This window comes from Leopardus geoffroyi, chromosome A2 (assembly GCF_018350155.1).
Source record: "Leopardus geoffroyi isolate Oge1 chromosome A2, O.geoffroyi_Oge1_pat1.0, whole genome shotgun sequence".
In the NCBI taxonomy this organism is placed as follows: Eukaryota; Metazoa; Chordata; class Mammalia; order Carnivora; family Felidae; genus Leopardus; species Leopardus geoffroyi.
This window is the reverse complement of record NC_059331.1, coordinates 26,540,544-26,559,504: the sequence shown is the minus strand read 5'-3', so window position 1 is coordinate 26,559,504 and position 18,961 is coordinate 26,540,544. Positions and strand designations below refer to the sequence as shown.

General features: G+C 52.4%; 1 protein-coding gene and 1 long non-coding RNA gene across 9 annotated transcripts in view; one reads left to right on the top strand and one right to left on the bottom strand.

The window, feature by feature from the left end:
- Positions 1 to 18,961, top strand: part of FAM3D (FAM3 metabolism regulating signaling molecule D) — a 34,506-nt gene that overhangs the window by 14,356 nt on the left and 1,189 nt on the right. For 6 of the 7 annotated variants that reach the window (XM_045493389.1, XM_045493387.1, XM_045493391.1 and 3 more), the window contains exons 3-9: positions 1,528 to 1,635; positions 3,966 to 3,986; positions 7,908 to 8,025; positions 9,437 to 9,495; positions 12,533 to 12,583; positions 16,094 to 16,178; positions 17,150 to 17,276. In XM_045493389.1, coding sequence (XP_045349345.1) covers positions 1,528 to 1,635; positions 3,966 to 3,986; positions 7,908 to 8,025; positions 9,437 to 9,495; positions 12,533 to 12,583; positions 16,094 to 16,178; positions 17,150 to 17,276 — 569 coding nt within the window. The remainder of the gene's footprint in view (positions 1 to 1,527; positions 1,636 to 3,965; positions 3,987 to 7,907; positions 8,026 to 9,436; positions 9,496 to 12,532; positions 12,584 to 16,093; positions 16,179 to 17,149; positions 17,277 to 18,961) is intronic. The other variant, XM_045493393.1, reaches the window with a different exon arrangement.
- Positions 8,020 to 18,961, bottom strand: part of LOC123605805 — a 114,669-nt gene continuing 103,727 nt past the window's right edge. For both annotated transcript variants that reach the window (XR_006715891.1, XR_006715890.1), the window contains 2 exons: positions 16,546 to 16,608; positions 8,020 to 9,447 (listed from right to left, as the gene is read on the bottom strand). This is a non-coding gene — a long non-coding RNA (uncharacterized LOC123605805). The remainder of the gene's footprint in view (positions 9,448 to 16,545; positions 16,609 to 18,961) is intronic.

Here is an 18,961-nt window from a genome sequence, read left to right as displayed (position 1 = left end):
CCCTGTTTTGGAAATATCTGATCCTGGTAGGAAATTAGGGACAAAATATTTGTCTCAGGAGGGCTAGTCTAGAATCCTCACATCACGGGGCTGGGCACAAGGAGTAGCTTTTGCCTTCTCATCCATGCCCTCATGTTATACTCTGTCTGTACAAATAGGGAAACTGAGGCACCAAGTAAGAAATGGACACAATTCATCTATATTCCCAAACAGCTGTAGGGAAGAGCACAAATTTTAGAGTTAGCTTACTTCCCTGGGTTCAAACCCCACCGTTGTCACCAGCCAAGTGACCACCTCTCTGAGCCTCAGTTTCCTCATCTGTAAAATGGGGATAGTCAATAGTATGTAACACAGAAGTTTATTGTGAGGATGAACTGAAATAATGTATGTAAAAGCTGTTCTCCTGGTGCCCTAACAAAATGACTGTATAATACCCAGGGAGAATTCTGGGTGCCTACAGTCACACTGCACCCCAGAAGATGAGGGACTCCCACAGACCTGAGCCCTGCCCCTCAGGATCCAGGGAGTCTTCTCCCCTACCCCCAAGTAGCCAGAAACCAGCATGAGACCACGGAGTTGATTTCAGGGCCACATGGAGGTCAGGGGTGGAGCTAGAGAAACGTGGCCTGATGACGACAGGGCCACTAGGGTCCCTGAGCTGGGAGGCATAGTGGAGCCCGCTTCTGACCCTCATGGGAGAGTAAGGGAAGAGACAGGACACGAAGCTCAGAGGGGTGGGGGGTGGGGGTGGGGGTCTGTCCTGTGTGTGGGGTTGCTCCCCACTGATGCGGAAGCAATCTGGCCACGAGGCCAGGGAAGCCGTGGCAGCAAGGCCATGTGTATTTCTATAGACAACATTGTGTGGTTATTTGTGGTGGCTTTCAGGGGGAGTGATGGAAAGTGTGGGAGGCCGGCCCCAAGCCACCCTGGAGGCTGCCTATCAGGGACAACTGTCACATCCCTCCCGACAAGCTGCAGGCTCAGAGGCAAGGGTGTTGAACCATGTTCACTCTGACTGAGGCACTCCTACCCAAAGATCCTGAGGTCCGCCCAACATCACACAGCAGCACCGGCCGCCCGGGGCCCTGGATGCAGCCTTCCACGTCCTGCCGGGAGGCTTGCCTCTTAGGGCTGTCTGCAGTAGAAGTTGCCTCCTGTTTTCACAACACACCTCTCCAGCCTCCAAAGTGCAGATTCCAGGCCTCACCCTCAATGATTCTGTCTCTAGATGGCTAAGCGGAGCCCCGGAAGGTGCATTTCTACCTTTTCCTCCCAGTGGATTCACTTTGGGAAATATTGCCATGTAATCTTGTAGCGTGATCTCACCACTTGATCACTGGGTGGATTCACACGTGGTCTCACCACGTGGTCCCCTGAACCGGTCCAAGGTGTGGGTCTTGATCTGGAGCTACAACACAGGGTCCCTCAGTGGGGTCCCGTGGCATGGTCTCACTGTGGGGATTTGGTAAGAATCTTGCTATCTGGCCTTGTGATGTGGCTTCATGGCAGCATTTCCTTGCTCTGCAGGTGTGCTTCGCTTACTGGCCCTCATCTTTGCCCTGGTCACCACATGGATCTTTATTCGCAGCTACATCAGCTTAAACGCAAAAACTATCCGTCTGCCCCGCTGGCTGAGTGAGTGGGGCCCACTCTTGGGGGGTAGGGCCTATGGACCAGGACGGGGCCAAGGATATATTCCTCCCTCTGTCCGTGGGTGGCCCAGGAGATGGGCCACCAGATACGGCATGGTGTGGGCTGCCTTTGGGATCCCAGCCTTTGTGGGGGTGGAGGCTGTCGGGAAGGCTGGAGCCCATGGGGAACACGGAAGTGTTCCGAGGCCCTGGCCGAAACACGCACCTACATCAAGGGGTCATTTTGGAAATGTGATTCCAAGAAGAAAGAGGAAAGAGAAGGAAGGACAGAGGGAGGAAGAAAAGAAGGAAGGAAGGAGGGAGGGAGAGAGGGAGGCCAAGAGGGAGAAAACTGAGCATTGTGGCTTCCAGCTGCAGCTGCTTTCCCTCTGCCCGGGACACTCTTTCTGCACATCTCCCTGCGGCCAGCTCCTTTCAGACTTCAGGTCTCTGCTCAGATGTGACCTCCTCATAGAGGCCTTTCCTGCACACCCCAGCTGCAGCCACACCCCCTTGTCCTACTTTTGCCTCTCATGTCAGCCTGTTTCCTTTAGAGCTTCACCAGTGTTTATTTACTTGTCTACTTGGTCGTTGCCTATCACCAGCCCCTAGAGTGTCAGCTTCCTGAAGGCAAGGATTTTATCTTGTGTACATCCATTTCTCTAGCACCTGGTGCAGAGCAGATACTCAGTAAACATTTGACGAGTGAAAGAAAAATGAATGGATGGATGGATGGATGGGTGATGGATGGTGGGTAATGAATGAATGACAGATGGATGGATGGACGGATGGACGGGTGGATAACAGATGAGTGGATGATGGATGGGGGGGATGATGGATGAGTAAGTAATACCAGTTACCTACATGAATAATCTCATATAATCTGCACAAATGCCCCATGAGGTGATCCAAGATTTGGTTGTGGAGTGGACTCATACATGACCTCATGGTGTGGTGTAAGTTTCCTCATCTCCTTCTTTTCTTAAGAAACTTGACCAAATGCTCCCTGTAGATGTCAGGAGGAATGGGAACTGTGGTCTCACAGGTCCAGATTCTTTTAAAGGAAGGAGAGAAAAGGCAGCTATCTATGCCTCTGCATTTGTTCTCCTTGGATTCAGAGAACCACCTCCATTGACACAAACATAATAACCTCTAGTGGCCCAGACCAGCTCACAACTTCACAGCTGTGAGAAGCCAGTCATCCCACAGAGGAGTCTCCGAGATCCCTCACCTCATACACTTCTTGTCAAGCATGGCTCACACCCATGTCAAGATGATTTATATAGATTCATGGTGGCCAACATGTCCCTGGACACTGCTTTCATACAGATTGACTCGGCTGTACCAACAGCCTGGGAAGGGATGGGCCCAGGTCAGTACAGGAGGCTCAGAGCAGGACTGGAGATCAGGTGTGTCCTCTAGAAGAGACAGCCCAAGCCTGAGGTGAGAAAGAGAACAGTGTTTGAAAGGAAACCCCAGGGGCACCTGGGTGGCTCAGTCAGTTAAGTATCCGACTCTTGATTTCAGCTCAGGTCACCATCGGTTGTGAGATTGAGCCCTTTGTCGGTCTCCATGCTGACAGCACAGAGCCTGCTTGGGATTCTCCCTTTCTCTTTCTCTCAAAATAAAGAAAATAAACTTGAAAAAAGAAAGAAGGAAAGAAAGGAAGGATACCCCGGAACTCAGCTACCTGAGGTAAATCAATACCTCCAACCAACAATCATGGAGCAACTATTCTGTGTTAGGTCCCAGGGACCTAACATGTGGCCCCCACTCATGGTCTGAGTTGGGGAGACAAGCAGACTTAATTACAGAATATACAGAAGTGCATTAACATGATCCAGAGTCTCGAGAAATGCTTACGGTGACAGAAAATGTCACCAGTGGGAACAGTGGTCATCGAAAACCATTAATGTTCAGCCACTGAAAGACAACATTCATTGTCTGCGGGGGTTCCTAGCCTGGCTGCACACACCCCACCTTATTATTTAATGCATTAATATAGAAGCACATATATTACCACAGCACAAATTTATTTTTTAATGTTTTATTTCTGTATTGATATACAGTTGGTTTCCTTTCTAATCTATTTTATTTTATGCATTTAATAACATGCTCTGTTAGAGTAGGAAGTGCTGTGTGTGTGTGTGTGTGTGTGTGTAAAGGGGTAGCAGTGGCAAGTGAGCAAGGGCTCCCTGAAAGGGCGGGACATCCTGCAGGGGAGGAGGATCCCTTGGCCAGGCCAATGCCATGCCCCACACCCCACACCCCAGCCTCCAGCAGGGAGCACCCAAAGCACTTCCTCTCTAACCAGATCTGTCTTCTCTCCGGCAGGTTTGGTCACCAAGGAGATCCGTGAGTATCACCCCAGCCCTGCCTTTGCTTTAGGGTGAGATGTCCCAGGGCTGCTATTCCCGGCCCTGCAGGTCCTGGAAACATCTTTGTGTCCAGAGTCTGCCCAGCTCTCTCCTCCCATGGCCCAATGTTGCCTTCCGAAGCCCCCGAGCCTTGTGGCCCACTGATAGATTCTCAACTCTATGGCTCAACTCTCCCTTCCCCAGTCCCCTCGCCCTGCAGTCTGGATTGCCTCCCCGTCACGGCACCTGGCCGAGCACAGCCGCCTCCCCACTGGGCCCCTGGGCCAGAAGATGGGGGCTGTGCTTATTATCATCATGCAGGGACCCCAGGCTTGACTCACAGTTCCTGTTTCCAAGTATGAGGGGCCATGTCGGGCACTACAGAGGCCCCCAGGGGCAAACAGAAGTGGGTGTTGATTGTCTGTTGGGGTAGAAGTGCCAAACATGCCAAGAGACATGGGGCAAAGTGTTCTGGGCTCCAGGAGGGCTGCCCCCTTCCAATGAGATGGGGTCATGGAAGGCATCAGAGAAGAGGGAATGGCAAAGGCCTAGAGGCAGGAATGTGTGGGGCTGCAGGGGAGCCCGTGGCTGAGGCCCCAAATGTGGGACACTGCACACATCTGAGCAGGGCTTTGGCCAGGACCCAAGCTCCCGAAGTGTGGAGAAGGTGGGAGTAAGGACAGTAATGATGATAATAGTACCATGATGGAAGGCCTACTATGTGCCAGACCCCATGATCAGAGCTTTACAGGCATCTCCTGCAATCCTCACCACAGCCTTGTGTGGGTGCTGTATAATCATCCCCATTTTACAGATGGGCAAACTGAAACTCAGAGAAGTGAAATCTCTTGGCCAAGGCAACACAGCTGTATGTGGTGGTCCAGAGCCCACGGTCTCAACACCTCCTTGCGAGAGGCAACATCCCCAGGCCCACCTTCTTGCACCTCGACATAGTAGTGACTGAAGAGGGACGTGGTTCCAGGAACAGAATTTTGACTGAGAAGGACAGAAGAGCCCCAGTGCACTGTGGGATTACAGAGAGCAAAGACCGTATGGACCAACACGAACCATTTGCCCCACACCCTCAACTCCACTGACCTGAAACTTCCTGAGTCACATCCTGCAGTAGACACAGTGTCACGACACCTTGGTCCAAACGCTCAGGCGTCACCTGCTAGAGGATGGCAAATCCAGCCCCACGTGCTGCCTCCCACCCTGCCCGCTCCCCTGGTCGACATGACCGGTCAATCCCAGCACCCTCTCCCTCCAGGCCCACAGGCAGCCTCTACGGCTTTATCATTAAGCCTCTAACAGCAGATCCACTGACATTAAAGAGAAAAGCTATTTGACAACCCTGATCTAAACCAACTCCCAATTTTACAGTCAGCAAAGGTAAAGGGAGAGATTTCTGGCAAGTCGCACCGCAGATTACTGAAGAGCAGCCCACAGTTCCTGACTGCTCCCCTTCCAGGGCTGAGCTCCATGACCTCACCAACAGCACTAGGGGTTCCCAGAGGGCTTGGGCCTTAGGGTTTGAGGCGGCTGGTGGGGGCAACCTCCGAGCCCAAACCCAGAGAGCAAATCCCCTGCCTCCCGGTGGCTCAGATCCCTGGACATCATCCCTTTCATCCAGTAGCTTGACTGTGAAGGCTGGATGGTCAGAAAATCAATTCCAGAAAAGCCTGCTTAAGCCAGCCTGTTGACATCAGGTTTATCAGACTTAGCTGCAGTTGATTAGGCTCTGGGCACACTCTAGGGTGGTGGCCGGGGCCTGGAACAATCCCTCTAGCATAGTTGAGAACCTCTCATCTCAAGAGTAAACTGGCCTTCCCATGAGGGGCCCGGGGGCCAGAGGTTGGGCCCCAAGACTCATAGGAGAGGAGGACTCCTCCCCCGCCTCATCCTCAGCCAGCCCCGCAGGCAGGTGCTAGGCCTCTTGAGAAGGGTCCCCTCCAGGAGGTGGGGAAAGGGAGTCGGGTCCATGTCTCCAGCCCTCTCTGTCCTGAGTCACAGGCCTGGACAGCCCCTTGTGGGTGTCTCCATCCCTGGCCCTCACTCTGGGGACAATGTCCTGGTTTGAGCTCTGGGTGTGTTGAAACTCCGGGTTGGGGCGGGGGGCAGGGCAGGGAGCCTAGGACAGGCATTGCACTCAGACCTCCAGGGCTGCCCACTAGGCGTGTGAGCTGAAATGCAGCAGGGCACCCTGGGGTGGGTGGCATTCACTCCTAGGAAGGAGCACATTTACTTACTTAGAGGTGTCATGGGCTTGCCAAGCCTTGTGCCAGTGGGTTGTGTCCCCTCCAGAGGGGCCCTTTGCCCTGATACACATAAAGGCTCCCTCTAGGCTGCCAAGGGCCCTGGAGCCCCTAATCACCCTGCCCACATGCTCCATGGGTTTATTCAGTGAATATTTATTGAGTGCCTACTATATGCCAGGCACAGGAGTTATAGGCACAATTTAACAAGATAATCAATGTAAAGTGCTTGCCACAGTGCCCAGCACGCAGCAAGCCATCGGCATGTGCCAGCTTCTCCTAGGAAGCCTGTGGGTTTGCTCCAAGCAGGCACTGCCATAGCTCAGCTAGATGCCTGGCACAGGGCTGAAGGAGAGGGGCTGCCCAATCACCGCCTTCCTTTTGCAGGTGAACTTTCTCTAAGTCCGTGTTTACCCAGCCCTCCCTAAAGGTATTTTCCTGTCAGGTGGTATTAAAAAAACAAAAACACAAGGCATTAATATAAATTAAAGCCTGCCAGGCTGAAAGCACAGGTGACGGATGTCCCAGCTCACAAAGGGTCGATTGAGGCCTGAGTGGCTCAGCGGCTGTGTTTGGGGGTCCTGTATACGTTTCCTGCCTTTCACACCCTCCCTGGGTTTGCCCTCTGAGGCCCACGCGGGGAAGGCACAGGTCTTAGTGGCAGCCACAATAATCAGAGGTGCCACGTACTGAATCCTCAGTGGATTCTAAGCACAGAGTGAGAGAGGGCCAGAACCACCTGCCTGTTCCTTATTGTATCGCAGGGCCTGGCCCATAGTAGGTGTTCAGTATGATCACTAAATGAGTGATAAGAAGAATACCCAGGGGTGCCAGGGTGGCTCAGTCGGTTAAGCGGTTGACCCTTGATCTCAGCTCAGGTCATGATCTCACGGTTCGTGGTTTCGAGCCCCACATCAGGCTCTGCACAGATTATGCTCACAGCACAGAGCCTGCTTAGGATTCTCTCTCTCTCTGTCTCTCTCTCTCTCTGTCTCTCTCTCTCTCAAAAATCAGTAAATAATTAAAACAAAGTTTTTCAAAAAAAGAAGACTACCCAATATGTCTTGAGCCTCAACCTGTGCCCACTTATTCCTCACAAGAACCCAGTGGGAAAGGCACCCTATTTATCCCATTTCACAGATAAGGATGTTGATACACAAGGAAGTTGAAGACTCGGGAACCTGGCTGGTGAGGCGTCCTACCCACCGTGCTGGGGCCCCCAGGAGGTTGCCAACAGGGGGCCTCTGGGAGCTCAAAAGGCTGCTGTGGCCCTAGAGAGAGGTTCTCAAGAGAACCCCTTCATCATAGCGACCCTGGTAATAACCAGGGTGGTAATTAACCACCACTCGTTCCTCCACACTAGTTCTGGGGGTGCTGTGTGCTGAGACAGGCACTGGGCTGGGGCTAGAGCTGCCATGGGAACCCCGAAAATGAATTCTAGGGTGGTCAGACCACACGACCAGTGTCCTACGTCTTTGACGGGGACTGTTGGAGGCATCATGGGAACACAGGGGCAAACCCCCCAGACTTGGGCCGTCAGCAAAGGCTCCTTGGGGAGGAGGCCTCTGAGCTCAGTCCTGCACCTGATCCCGGGCCCCTCCCCTTCCTCCTCCCGGGTCCCTTCCTGAGCTGCTAATGCTAAAGTTGCTCTGTTCCCTCAACAGCAGTCGTGAGGGCCAAGTGTGGCCTCGCTAAGCCCTGCCCCAAAGAGTTCTTCGCCTTTAAAATCAGCAGCGGGGCTGCTAACGTCGTGGGCCCCACCATGTGCTTTGAAAACCAGGTGTAAGTGTCTTGTGTTTTTTTTTTTTCTTTCCATTCACTCATGCACTCATTCACAAAGTCAGAAGCTGCGAGGGCAGGCCCTGAAAGCAGCCCATACCTTCCACTGGCTTCCTTTTACTCTGGGTGGATGAGTCACAAATAACAATAGTCCCAGCAGCATCTCCATCTGCCAGCACCTTGCAAGATGCTTTGTGGCTTCATCTCATTCAATCCCCCAACACTCCCAGAGGTGGGACTATAATTGATGAGGAAACTGAGGCTCAGACAGCATTACCCAGCTAACTGGTGGTAGAGTCAGGATTTGAACTCAGGTCTGTGTGATACCCAGACTGCTGGGCTTCCTATAAAAGGGGATGCCTCTGGGGAGGGTTCAAAGTCAAGATCTAGGCACCAAAGTTCAGATGCAGCAGGTGCCAAGACTTCTACTTAGGTTCAAGAGAAATACTGTGTACCCATTATCCAAGCCAGGTAGTAAAGGCCCTGGGGACAGTAAGTTTATCCTACTAAAGAAGCCAGACACAGATGTTTTAGTCAGGTTTCTGAACCAAACTCCAACTCACTTAGGCAAAACAAGGAACTTAGTGGTTCATATATACAAAAGGCCAGAGACAGCGGGCTTCAGGACCAGCTGGATCCAGGGGTTCAAACCACGTCATCAAGGGTCCCTTCCATACCATCTTTAGCTCTGTTCTCCTCTGTTAGATTCAGTTTTTGGGACATGAGAATGGGCTGCTTCATGTAAAGGAGGGAGGCCACTGGTTGGCTGGCATATTAGCCCAGGCTGGCACCCCACTGGGAAGACAGCTTTCTCCCACCCAAATTATCCCTGCAAAAGGCCCAAGACTGAGTTTCATTGGCTGGCCTGGGTCACATGACCACACCAGGCTCAATCACTGTGACCAGAGGACAGGATGCTCTATTTGTCCAGGCCTGGGAGACTGAGGTGAGTCCCAAGAACTACCTGGTCTGAGAGTACAGGACAGTTTTCCCAAGAAAGCCCGAGGACTGGGGTGTGGATGCTGGGCAGGTAGGGCCACAGCTGGGCTCTACGCAGCGATCCCTGGCTGCAGGACGGCAGCAGTGTTCTGGGTTCTGCCTTCTTCCCAGCAGCCAGGCTTCACTGCTTGGGGAGGTAGCCTGGTCCCACCTCCAACACCTCAGAGCCCCAGGCAGGGACCTTCTCTCTTTTCTGAGCAGACTGTTCTGGTCCAAACATGCCATGAGAATTCCTCAGAGAATCCAGCCCACCGCTTGTTTCCAGGAGAAAACAGATGGCCCAAATTATTCTGTGTGCTTCCTGATGCTTCTGCAGAGTGCCATGTGGGCCTTCTCGGAGTTCCCAAGTCACAAAAGCAGAGTGTTCGTTCCACGTTTGGGTCCAACTGTTGTATTTTCTCTTCTTCTTTGTCAGGATCATGAGTCCTGTGAAAAACAACGTGGGCAGAGGCCTGAACATTGCCCTGGTGAACGGTGAGCTGCTGACCTATCCCCCAGACAGCCCCCTCCATGCTCTTAGGACTGGGGTGGGGGCGGGGGGAGGTAGTTCCACATTCATTCAACCAACACTGGCTCAGCTCCTACTACACACCTGGGGCCATCCAGCAGTGCTCCAGAGGGAAAGCCCAAGGGACAGAAGGTCTAAAAGACCTGGTCCCACCCACCAGAGTCTTGACCAGGCCCCCACCGTGAGCAACTACCCCAGGAAGATACACTTCTCCTATGAAACATGAGCCCATCCTCAAGGCCCATCCATGCGGCCTAAACCAACACACATGAAACCCTGAGGGGCAACCAACAACAACGTGAGATCACGAGCTGATTGCACACCTTCATTCACTCATTCACCAAATACTGTCAGCAGCTACTGTGGGCCAGGCCCTGTACAGAAGCGCTAGGGGTCAGCCATGAACTAGAAGGACAGGTCCTGGCCTGTCCGTGGAGTTGACAACCACTACAATGTGGTGAACATCTATGAAGGAGGAGGAAGCACAGCTCTGAGAGCTGGGGCATACAGCTGGGGATGGGGGTAGTCAGGGGAGGCTTCCAGAGGGAGGTGCTGGTCAGCTGAGGCCTGAAGGATCGTGGGGGCTGACCAGGGAAAAAGTGGGGGAGGCTCCTTCGAGGCAGGGGCAACACTGTAGAGGAAGCAGAGAAGGGAGAAGCAGGGAAGAGGGCTCGGGGGCCACACAGGGTCTTCCTGGCTACACAGAGAAGCGGGCAGGATGACAGGTACGGAGGGGAGGCAGGCAGGGCGAGAGGATGAGGGGCTAAGCCTTCTACTAAGAAGTGTGAGCTTGAAGCTAAAGTCAATAGGGAGCCTCAGAAAGGCTTTGAGGAGGGCATGAGGGTCCAGCCCTGCATTCCAGAAACATCCTTCCAGCTTGGAGCAGGGAGGCTGGGGGCAAGGAGACCTGGAGGAAGGCCCACAGCCTCACTACCCTGCATCTCCAGCAGGAAGACCAACTTCTAGCCATGCCTGAAACAGGGACACATTTCAGGAGGGGTGGGTTTACAGGGGTGGAGTAAGGGCCAGGTGGTCTGCCCCAGCCAAGACCCTCCTCTCTCTCTGTCTCTGGCTCTTAGATGGAGAGCGAAGGCCATTTCCCTGAATCTAAGAGCTACTTCCTGGGACAAAGGTCAGGGCAGGTGGAAAAAAGGGCACAGCAGATGCTCCGGAAGGAAAAGGTCAAGCTTGTGTGTGTCATGACCACAAGAACACACTTAGGAAGTGACAGGGTAGGATGGGACTCCTAGGGAGACATTCCCCTTCTGCCAAGGAATCCTGCCGAGTCAGGGGAAAGGTCAAAGCCTAAAGCAAAAATGGAGCCTCACCCAGAGTGGGAGGTCGGAAGGCAGCCCAGGAAAAGCGGGGCCTGGGAGGGGCAGGAGGCCGAGCAGGGCACGCCTCCTCCAGTCTTGAGAAGGACAGCAAGACCTGACTCACTGCATTGGCGGCCGCTTCCTACAGGGAGGGCATGCCAGCAGATGACTGTAGGGGTCTCAGTCTACAGGGCCTGTTTCACCTAATCTCCACGCACACCCCCACCCCTCACCCCAGTGGGAAGGGCAGGAACTGGCCCTGGCTGCAGCCCATCTGGCTGAAACCTGCTGGTTCTCTCTTCCCTGAAATGGGCCACTGCAGGAGACGACCTCTATGACTAGTGTCCAATGAGACAGGCTTAGCTTGGGGCCTCCCTCTCCTCCTCTCACAAAGCCCAAAGACGAACACAGGCATCAGTAACACCAAGAGCTGTTACAGAGCATTCACTGTGTGCTATGTCATTCGGCCTCACCCCGATGCTAGAATGGAGCTATGGACTCCGTGTGGAGGTAAGACATGGAAATTCAGAGAGGTTAGGCAACTTGCCCAAGGTTACACAGCCAATAGATTTGAACCCAGATCTGGCTGACTCCAGGTCTTAATCACCCAGCTGAATTACTTACTTCCCTAGACTAAAATCCTCTCCAAACATCTATGTAGCACCTACTGCATGCCAGCTGCGGGGAAGTCCAACAAATCACTCTCAGGGCCTCACAGTCTCAACTGTATAATAAGCCATCAAAAAGATCGGTAAATATTGGTAGTTCTCAACCTTTTAGGGAGCAGAGATTCCTTTAAGAAACTTCAGTCTGCACCTTTTCCCCCTAATTCCAGAAAAATCCACAAACGCACATGATCATAGTTTCATGTGTACATAGACCCCTCCCCCCTTCCAAGGACCCTACACTAGTGGCTCTGAGAGTCCAGTAAGGGCTGCACTGTGAGCTCCCCCACGCAGCAGGAGAGCTTCCACTACCCAAGCCCCTGTCCCCACCCTCTTCCCGGATCCCCAAGCTAACGCGAGGGGGAAGGGACCAGGGGTGAAAACGTAGATCTGCCATCCCCTCTGCAACACCCCCATCTAGTGGCGGAGAGTGAAAACTGCGACTTCCCCAGAACACCTGGTTTTCTGTAGGACTTGGACCCTTTGCAAAACCCACAAACGCCATTCAGATTACTAGACTCCGAGTACTGGGTACAGTTCAGCCCACGGCAAGTCCCTTTGCCTTCTAGAGTCGGAGGACTCAAATTACAGGTTTCCTGTTTAGGTAGGAATAATGATGACGGCTGTAGTTCTTTTTATTACTATTTTCCAGCTGAAATTTATCTTGTTGTGTTTACTACCTATTTGAAGTACATCTCGCTTAGTTCCCATAGCCCATTTTTCAGATGCAAAAATTGAGGTCCAAATACTAAGTGGTGCATTAAGAAGTGGCAAGGCAAAACACAGACCCAGATTAGCTGGATACCGTTCGATTCCAGAGATCCTCCACCATTGTGTTCTTGTACCTCTCAGATCAGCCCAAAGGTTAGTGGGCACCTACTTAGCGCTGCATGCTTTCCACAGGACCTGACTTTACTCCATTATTATTCTATTTTTAGACCTTAAAGAGTAGCCATTTTCTGCAAAACGATAGGCAGGATGACACATTCCAGGAAATCACAGTTTTGCTCTCTCATCCCTAGGAACCACAGGAATGGTGCTAACACAGAAATGCTTCGACATGTACTCCGGAGGTAGGCACCTCTCTGTTGGCACTGAGGTCACAGGGTGGGCTGAGCCGCTTCCTGTGGCAAGAGAGCCATGGGGTGTTAGGACGCTCGGCTCTGGTTTCCGCAGGAGACAACCAGAAAGAAGCATGGTGGCGGTGGGACGCCATCCTGCTGTCTTTGAAACGCCTCTCCTGGGTGCAGAGCCTGAGACAAGGATTCAAGGGCAGCGGTTGACTTGGAAGGAGGTGGCCTCAGAAAATATCAGCGGGAAGTGAGACAGGGAAAGGAAGATAGCCAGTGCGATGTGTCATCAAGCTGAACGCTGCGGGCAACTGGAACTCAGGAGCCAGTGTCCAGCACATGCCTCAGAGAGGTCTCAAGGGGCAAGGGAGCTGGGGTGCTCCCACCCCTAATTCCTTGGCACTTCCCACACTTCTGGCCTGCCCCAGGGCACAAAGGAAGGTCTGGAGGTGGGAGAAGACCGTCAGGCAAAGATATGCGGGTGCTGGCAGGTGGAGGCACTGAAGTGCTTAGGGCAAGGACATACGGCCTAGTTTGCTCTGCTGGGTGAAGAGTATTATATTTTAAGGCTGCAGGGTCTCCATTGGGCCCAAGGACAGGACAAGGCCTCCCAAGGCCCAGAAAGGATATCTCTGAGGCTCCAAGCTCTCTGCATCTTTCTACAGACATCTTTTCTTCTCTCTGTGCACAGGCATGCTTTCTGAACCTCTCTGTGCATGTAGCCACCCCACTGTCCTCCTTGCCTTATAGGACACTGAACTACCTGGGCTGAAATTTCCCACCAGCAGCTTCCTCGCCCACAGGCTGACTGGCAAAGCCATGGTGGGGGCAGGACTCTCACCCATCAATCCCGATATCTTCCAAAACATGGTGGAATAAGTCCCAGACCCATTATGCCACCCACTGCCCAGCTGGCAACCCACCTCCCTCCCTCTGACACAGGAGCCTCAATAAGGAGTGGAAAAGCAGCAGAGTGGCCCCTTGCAGGCAGCAGGAGTCCTGGTCCTGCAAAAGCCGGTTTCCATCAGGATAGGTGAACTGAGCTCACCCCCCTTCTCAGAGCCCAGCTCAGCTAGGCTACCCTCCCCTGTGCCTGCAACCTCAGGGCCCAGCTCCAGGCGCGGGCATCACTCCCCTACTGTGCCCACCTAACCGCACAAGCCCAAGAGGAGACAAAGCCAGGCAGCGAGAAAGTGGGAAGCCCTCTTGGCCTTGCAAACAAAGGAGGCATTGAAATGGGAGTCTGGTGCCCGAAGTCACAGCTGCGAATGTTTGGAAGGTAAACACACTTAGAGACACGAGCCGGCACCCTGTCCTGTGCCCAGGGCTTCAGAGGATCCCATGGGTCCTATGATGGCCATCCTCCACCTGAGTCCCACCTCGCAGGTAGGGTCTGCAAGGCCAGAGGATGTGCTGACTGGAAGCCTGCATCAGGGCCCATGCAGACGTCTTCGAGGTGTGACCCCCTTGGGCAGATGCCACAGATACACCTTTAGGACTGAAGGTTGGCCAGGGCATGGCAGTTGCTGGAGGGGAGGGTGGTGTGGACAGAGCTTGGACCGGCAGACTGGGGGTGTCCACATGCAGGCACGCAAGTCCCCTCCTGGTGCGGGACAGAGCTAAGACAGGGGTGAGAAGAACGTGGGGCAGACTATTGGCCGAGGGCCAGAGGATGTCATTTGTTCTCTGTCCAGGACCCCCCCAGGTGTTCAGGGTGGCCGGAGGCCAGGTTTATGGACAAGGTCCGGTCTCTGGAGTCAAAGACTTCAGGGTGAGGCAATGACACCTCTTGAACTTCAGTTCTGTCATCTGCAAAATGGAGGGAATCCACAGTGTCCACTTCATGAGACTGACGCGGGGATTGAATGGTAACCCACACTAATCAGTGGGAGGGGCCCTGCCTGGCTGGAGAAAGGACCTGGGGGGCTCATTCAGTGTTCTCCCTTCCCTTCCCTTCTCCCTCACTCCATCCACAGGACTCAGAAGCAAGGAGGTCATTGTCAGAATGAAAAGGGGGAAAAAATAACTTAAAAAAAACCTAAATTTTATATTGCCCTATTATCAAGTTGAATGTGACTGACGGGGACCCAAAAACAGAAGCATTTGAGGACAGGTTGTGGTCATGGACTACACAGGCCTTTGTGTTACTGAGCTGGTTGACAGCTGACCTTGGCTTTCAGGACTTGATTCTTCCCCTAGGTCCAAAGGATCCTCAGGGAATATAAGAACTGGCTTGTCTTCATGGGCATGGACCTATGGGTGGAGTGGCCATACAGGGCCCTGTGCTTAGAGCGAATTCAGGTTTGGTTTGATGCTCTAGTTTTGCCATCTTGAAATTCTTAATATTTTTTTAAGAAAAGTCTCCTTGTCTTTTTTAAGATTTTATTTTTCAGTAATCTCTGTGCCCAGCGTAGGGCTCAAACTCACAACCCAGAGATCAAGAGTCACATGCTCTACCGACTGAGCCAGCTTGGTGCCCCAAAAGGCTCCACATTTTCGTTTTGCACCGGGCCCCCAAAATTATGTTACAGATGCTGCTAAGAATTGCAGTTCCATTATAGTGCACTTTCTGTATGCCCGAGAGTCATCGTCACATTTGCTCTTTACAAAAATTCTCTGGGCAGTGCTACTGATCATCCTCGTGTGACAGATACAGCCCTGATTTTCCCACTAGGCCAGTCTTGCCCATACTTCTTCAGCCATTCAAGAGCCCCTTGCATACTTTATGCCATGTCCAGAGTACCGTCTGAATTATTAGTATTTTCCTTTGAATCAGCTCACTTTTTTAACCTAAATAATCTTAAAAAAGAACCTATATCGCTGCCATAAGTTATCACTTTTTATGCAGCAAAGATGGCCATAAGGATAAGCTCCAGCTGGGTGCTGATCCCTCCCCAACGTGCTGCAGCTAGGCCTGTCTCTGTTAAATGCACAGATTTTGCACCTGCAGTGCGGTGTTCAAGATGCAAAGGGAAGCTTGCTCTTTGGTGTAAGCTGGGGATCTGTAGGACACTAATGTTCTCTCTCAGTGACCTGAGTCACCTGTGGTCCAGTGGGTCTATCCTCTAAAGTCAGGACAGACAAGTTAGGTTGTTAACTAGTGTAGAAGGAGGTGGTGGAGGGTATGCAAAGAGCCCAGAGATGTTGACAGATGATTTCTTAGGGGCCAAAGACCTCCATACCTTGGGTGTAGGTCCCCAAGGGCCCTTAGGGCAATGTCTCTCACTTATGGCTGCACATCTGAATTGCCTGTGGAATTTTCAAATCCAATGTCCACGCTTAACCACCTGAATGAGGCTACCCTTGCTCTGTGCACGTTGTTCTCCCCTGGACAAGGGCTGCAGACAGCTCCACCCCGGATGCCACCTCCTACCGGCCCCCGAGCTTCAGACAGAGCTCAGTGTCAGCCTGCCGCTGGCCACTCCTGGTTCATCAGAGCAGTAGCAGAGAATGAGAATGACCAGTGACCACTTCCCCTAAACGACCAGCACCCTGCTTTCCTTCCTCCCGCAGAAGTGAAGCTGCTGGTGAAATTCCTTAAAGAAATTCCAGAGGGCGCACTCGTGCTGGTGGCCTCCTATGACGACCCAGGAACCAGGTAAGTGGGAACCTCCACCTGCCAGGCCATGGCAAACCAAATGCTTCCAAGCCCTAAGTGCCTTTTCCCACTCTCCTGCTGGCTCTATCTTCTGGCAACTTTTCCTAGGGAAATAACCAGACAAGTGTACATGTTCTAGGAGGCCCATCACAGCCTTGGTTACAACAGTAAAAAACTGGACACACTGTCCCTGTCCAATAAAGACCTACTAGTTATAGAAATTATGACACATGCTGGTAGGTGACATATTATATATATATACATATTATATATATATATATATATATATATATATATTATATATATATGGATATATTGCATCAAAAATGATGTAGAAAATAATTTAAGGATATGGAAGAATGCTCACCTTTTAGCATTAAGAGGAAAAAAAGAAGCAGTTTGTAAAAGCATTGGTATGATCCCACAGTACCTGGGGGAAAAAAAGACATGAAGGAAATATATTAAAATTTTATAATGATTGGGGCGCCTGGGTGGCGCAGTCGGTTAAGCGTCCGACTTCAGCCAGGTCACGATCTCGCGGTCCGTGAGTTCGAGCCCCGTGTCGGGCTCTGGGCTGATGGCTCAGAGCCTGGAGCCTGTTTCCGATTCTGTGTCTCCCTCTCTCTCTGCCCCTCCCCCGTTCATGCTCTGTCTCTCTCTGTCCCAAAAATAAATAAACGTTGAAAAAAAATTAAAAAAAAAAAATTTATAATGATTATGTCAAGCGGGGTGAGACTCTAATTTTTAGTTCCTCTGTGATGTTCCATATTTTCCAAATAAACATGTATATTTGTAAACAGAAGCAAAATTGTACTAACACCTCTCCAGCCCCCTCAAAGTGGCTTCTTGAGAGAAGTCCTTGCCACTCAGCCCTGTTCTTCCTGAACACAACTCTGCTCGTAGGCCAAGGGCCTGAGAACCTGACCCTTCCCCCACCCCTCCACCTCACCGTGTTCTCTGCTCCTCTGCAGACTGAATGATGAGACCAGGAAGCTCCTCTCCAGCCTGGGCAGTTCTTACGCAAAGCAGCTGGGCTTCAGAGATAGCTGGGTCTTTTTAGGAGCCAAAGACCTCAAGGACAAAAGCCCCTTTGAGCAGGTGGGTTCCTGGTGGCATCCCATCCCAGTGAAGTGGGTGGGGTGGGGGGAAGTTGCCAGGGATAGATGGACAAGGACTGGGGTGGCTTGGAAGAATGGTGTGGGGACCCCTAGAGGTCAGGGTGGCCTGACTGGGTAATCCCCCAGCAGGAAGTGGCCTTGACTATTTTGCAAGGAGGTGGGTCATAAATTATCGGATAAGTACCAAAAAAGAGAAGGAAAAGGAGAAAAGAAGGATGAAGGCAAGAGAGGCATGGAAAAAAAGAGAAAGGAATGTAGAGATGAAGCCTGCATGACAGGCAGAGAGGGGAGTCCAGAGAAGGGGGGATGCCTAGCTTCTGGTCCCAGTGGAAACCTAAGCCACACCCCTTTTCCCCCCAAGGGCTCAGGCTCCCCACCTGAAGAGAGAGGTTTGGACCAGAGGAGCTGTCCCCTTCTAAGCTCCCTGTGGAGAGAGTAAACTTGCATCAAGAGGAGGACACAGTTAAGCCCACCTGATATGGAAGGGGTCAGCAGGGGTCCATGACATGTGGCTCCACGGTCACTACCCAGGGGTGTCCCCAAGCAGGGTCTGGGAGGCCCCCCAGCAGTGGAGTCTCAGGATTGCTCAGAGGAGGAAAGGGGAGTTAAGGCAGCATTGGGAACCCGCAGGGAAATGCTGCACCTTCTCTCCCTGTCCCCCATCTGTGCATCCCCAGCTCAGAGCAGTTCCAAAATGTGGGAGAACTAGCCAGATCTTCCCCGGGCATGAGGTAGCCCCATCTTTGGAGGTGACAACATTCAGTTCTGCCCAGAAGGCAGCTAAGAGTCGATGATTCAGGCATAAAGGTCTAGCGAGGTGAGTGAATTCTATCCCGAAGGCAGTGGGGAGCCATGGAAGGCTTAAGCAGGAAAGGGACAAGCACAGATTGATATATAAGAAAGACTAGCTAGCATTCAGCAAGCACTTGCTCTGTGCAGGCTCGGCTGAGCAAGCTACCTGCAGCGCCTTCTTTGATTCTCACATGAAGCAGGTGCAATTATCCTCCCATCTCACAGTCCAGGATCCGGAGGCATGGAGAGGTTTTAACCAGCTTGCTCAGGTCTGAGCTACTCAGCGATGCAGATGCAGCTGTCATCAGGTCAGCCTGCCTCCACAAAGATTTCTCGTCCTGATGCTTTTAGCACAGCCTCCCCGGCTGAGCACGGAGAAGTGTGGAGAAGGCAGGGAGGAGGCCCAGGCAGCAATCAGACAAGAGGCACAGCAGCCTGCAGGGAAGGGGCCATGGGTGGCAGGGAGGGACAGCGTCAGGAGGCTGAACTCCAGGTTGGGGGGGGACCACAATGGGCTTCAAGGGTTTTTGCCCTGTTTAGAAAATGCTGGCCTTGTTTGTATGCGTGAGTTTCTAAGAGAATGAATTCAGGTCGTTAGAAATGACTTTTTAAAAATCACTGTACAAAGTAGCTTGTGCTGGAGGAGAAAAGGAGGGAGCCCTCTGTTGATAGCCTCCGGGTGAAGACCACAGACATCGGGCGGGGGCTCCAGCGCATCCCTGTGTGAGGTGCAGGGAGGGGGCAGGGCGGGAGGCAGGGAAGAGGCTTCAGGCCACAGGCGCGGTTCTTCATAAAGCCCCGCTTCCAAACCCATCAAAACCGGGCCAAGACAGCAAAGAAGAAGCACGCAAGTCGACCCATCACCCGGAAATG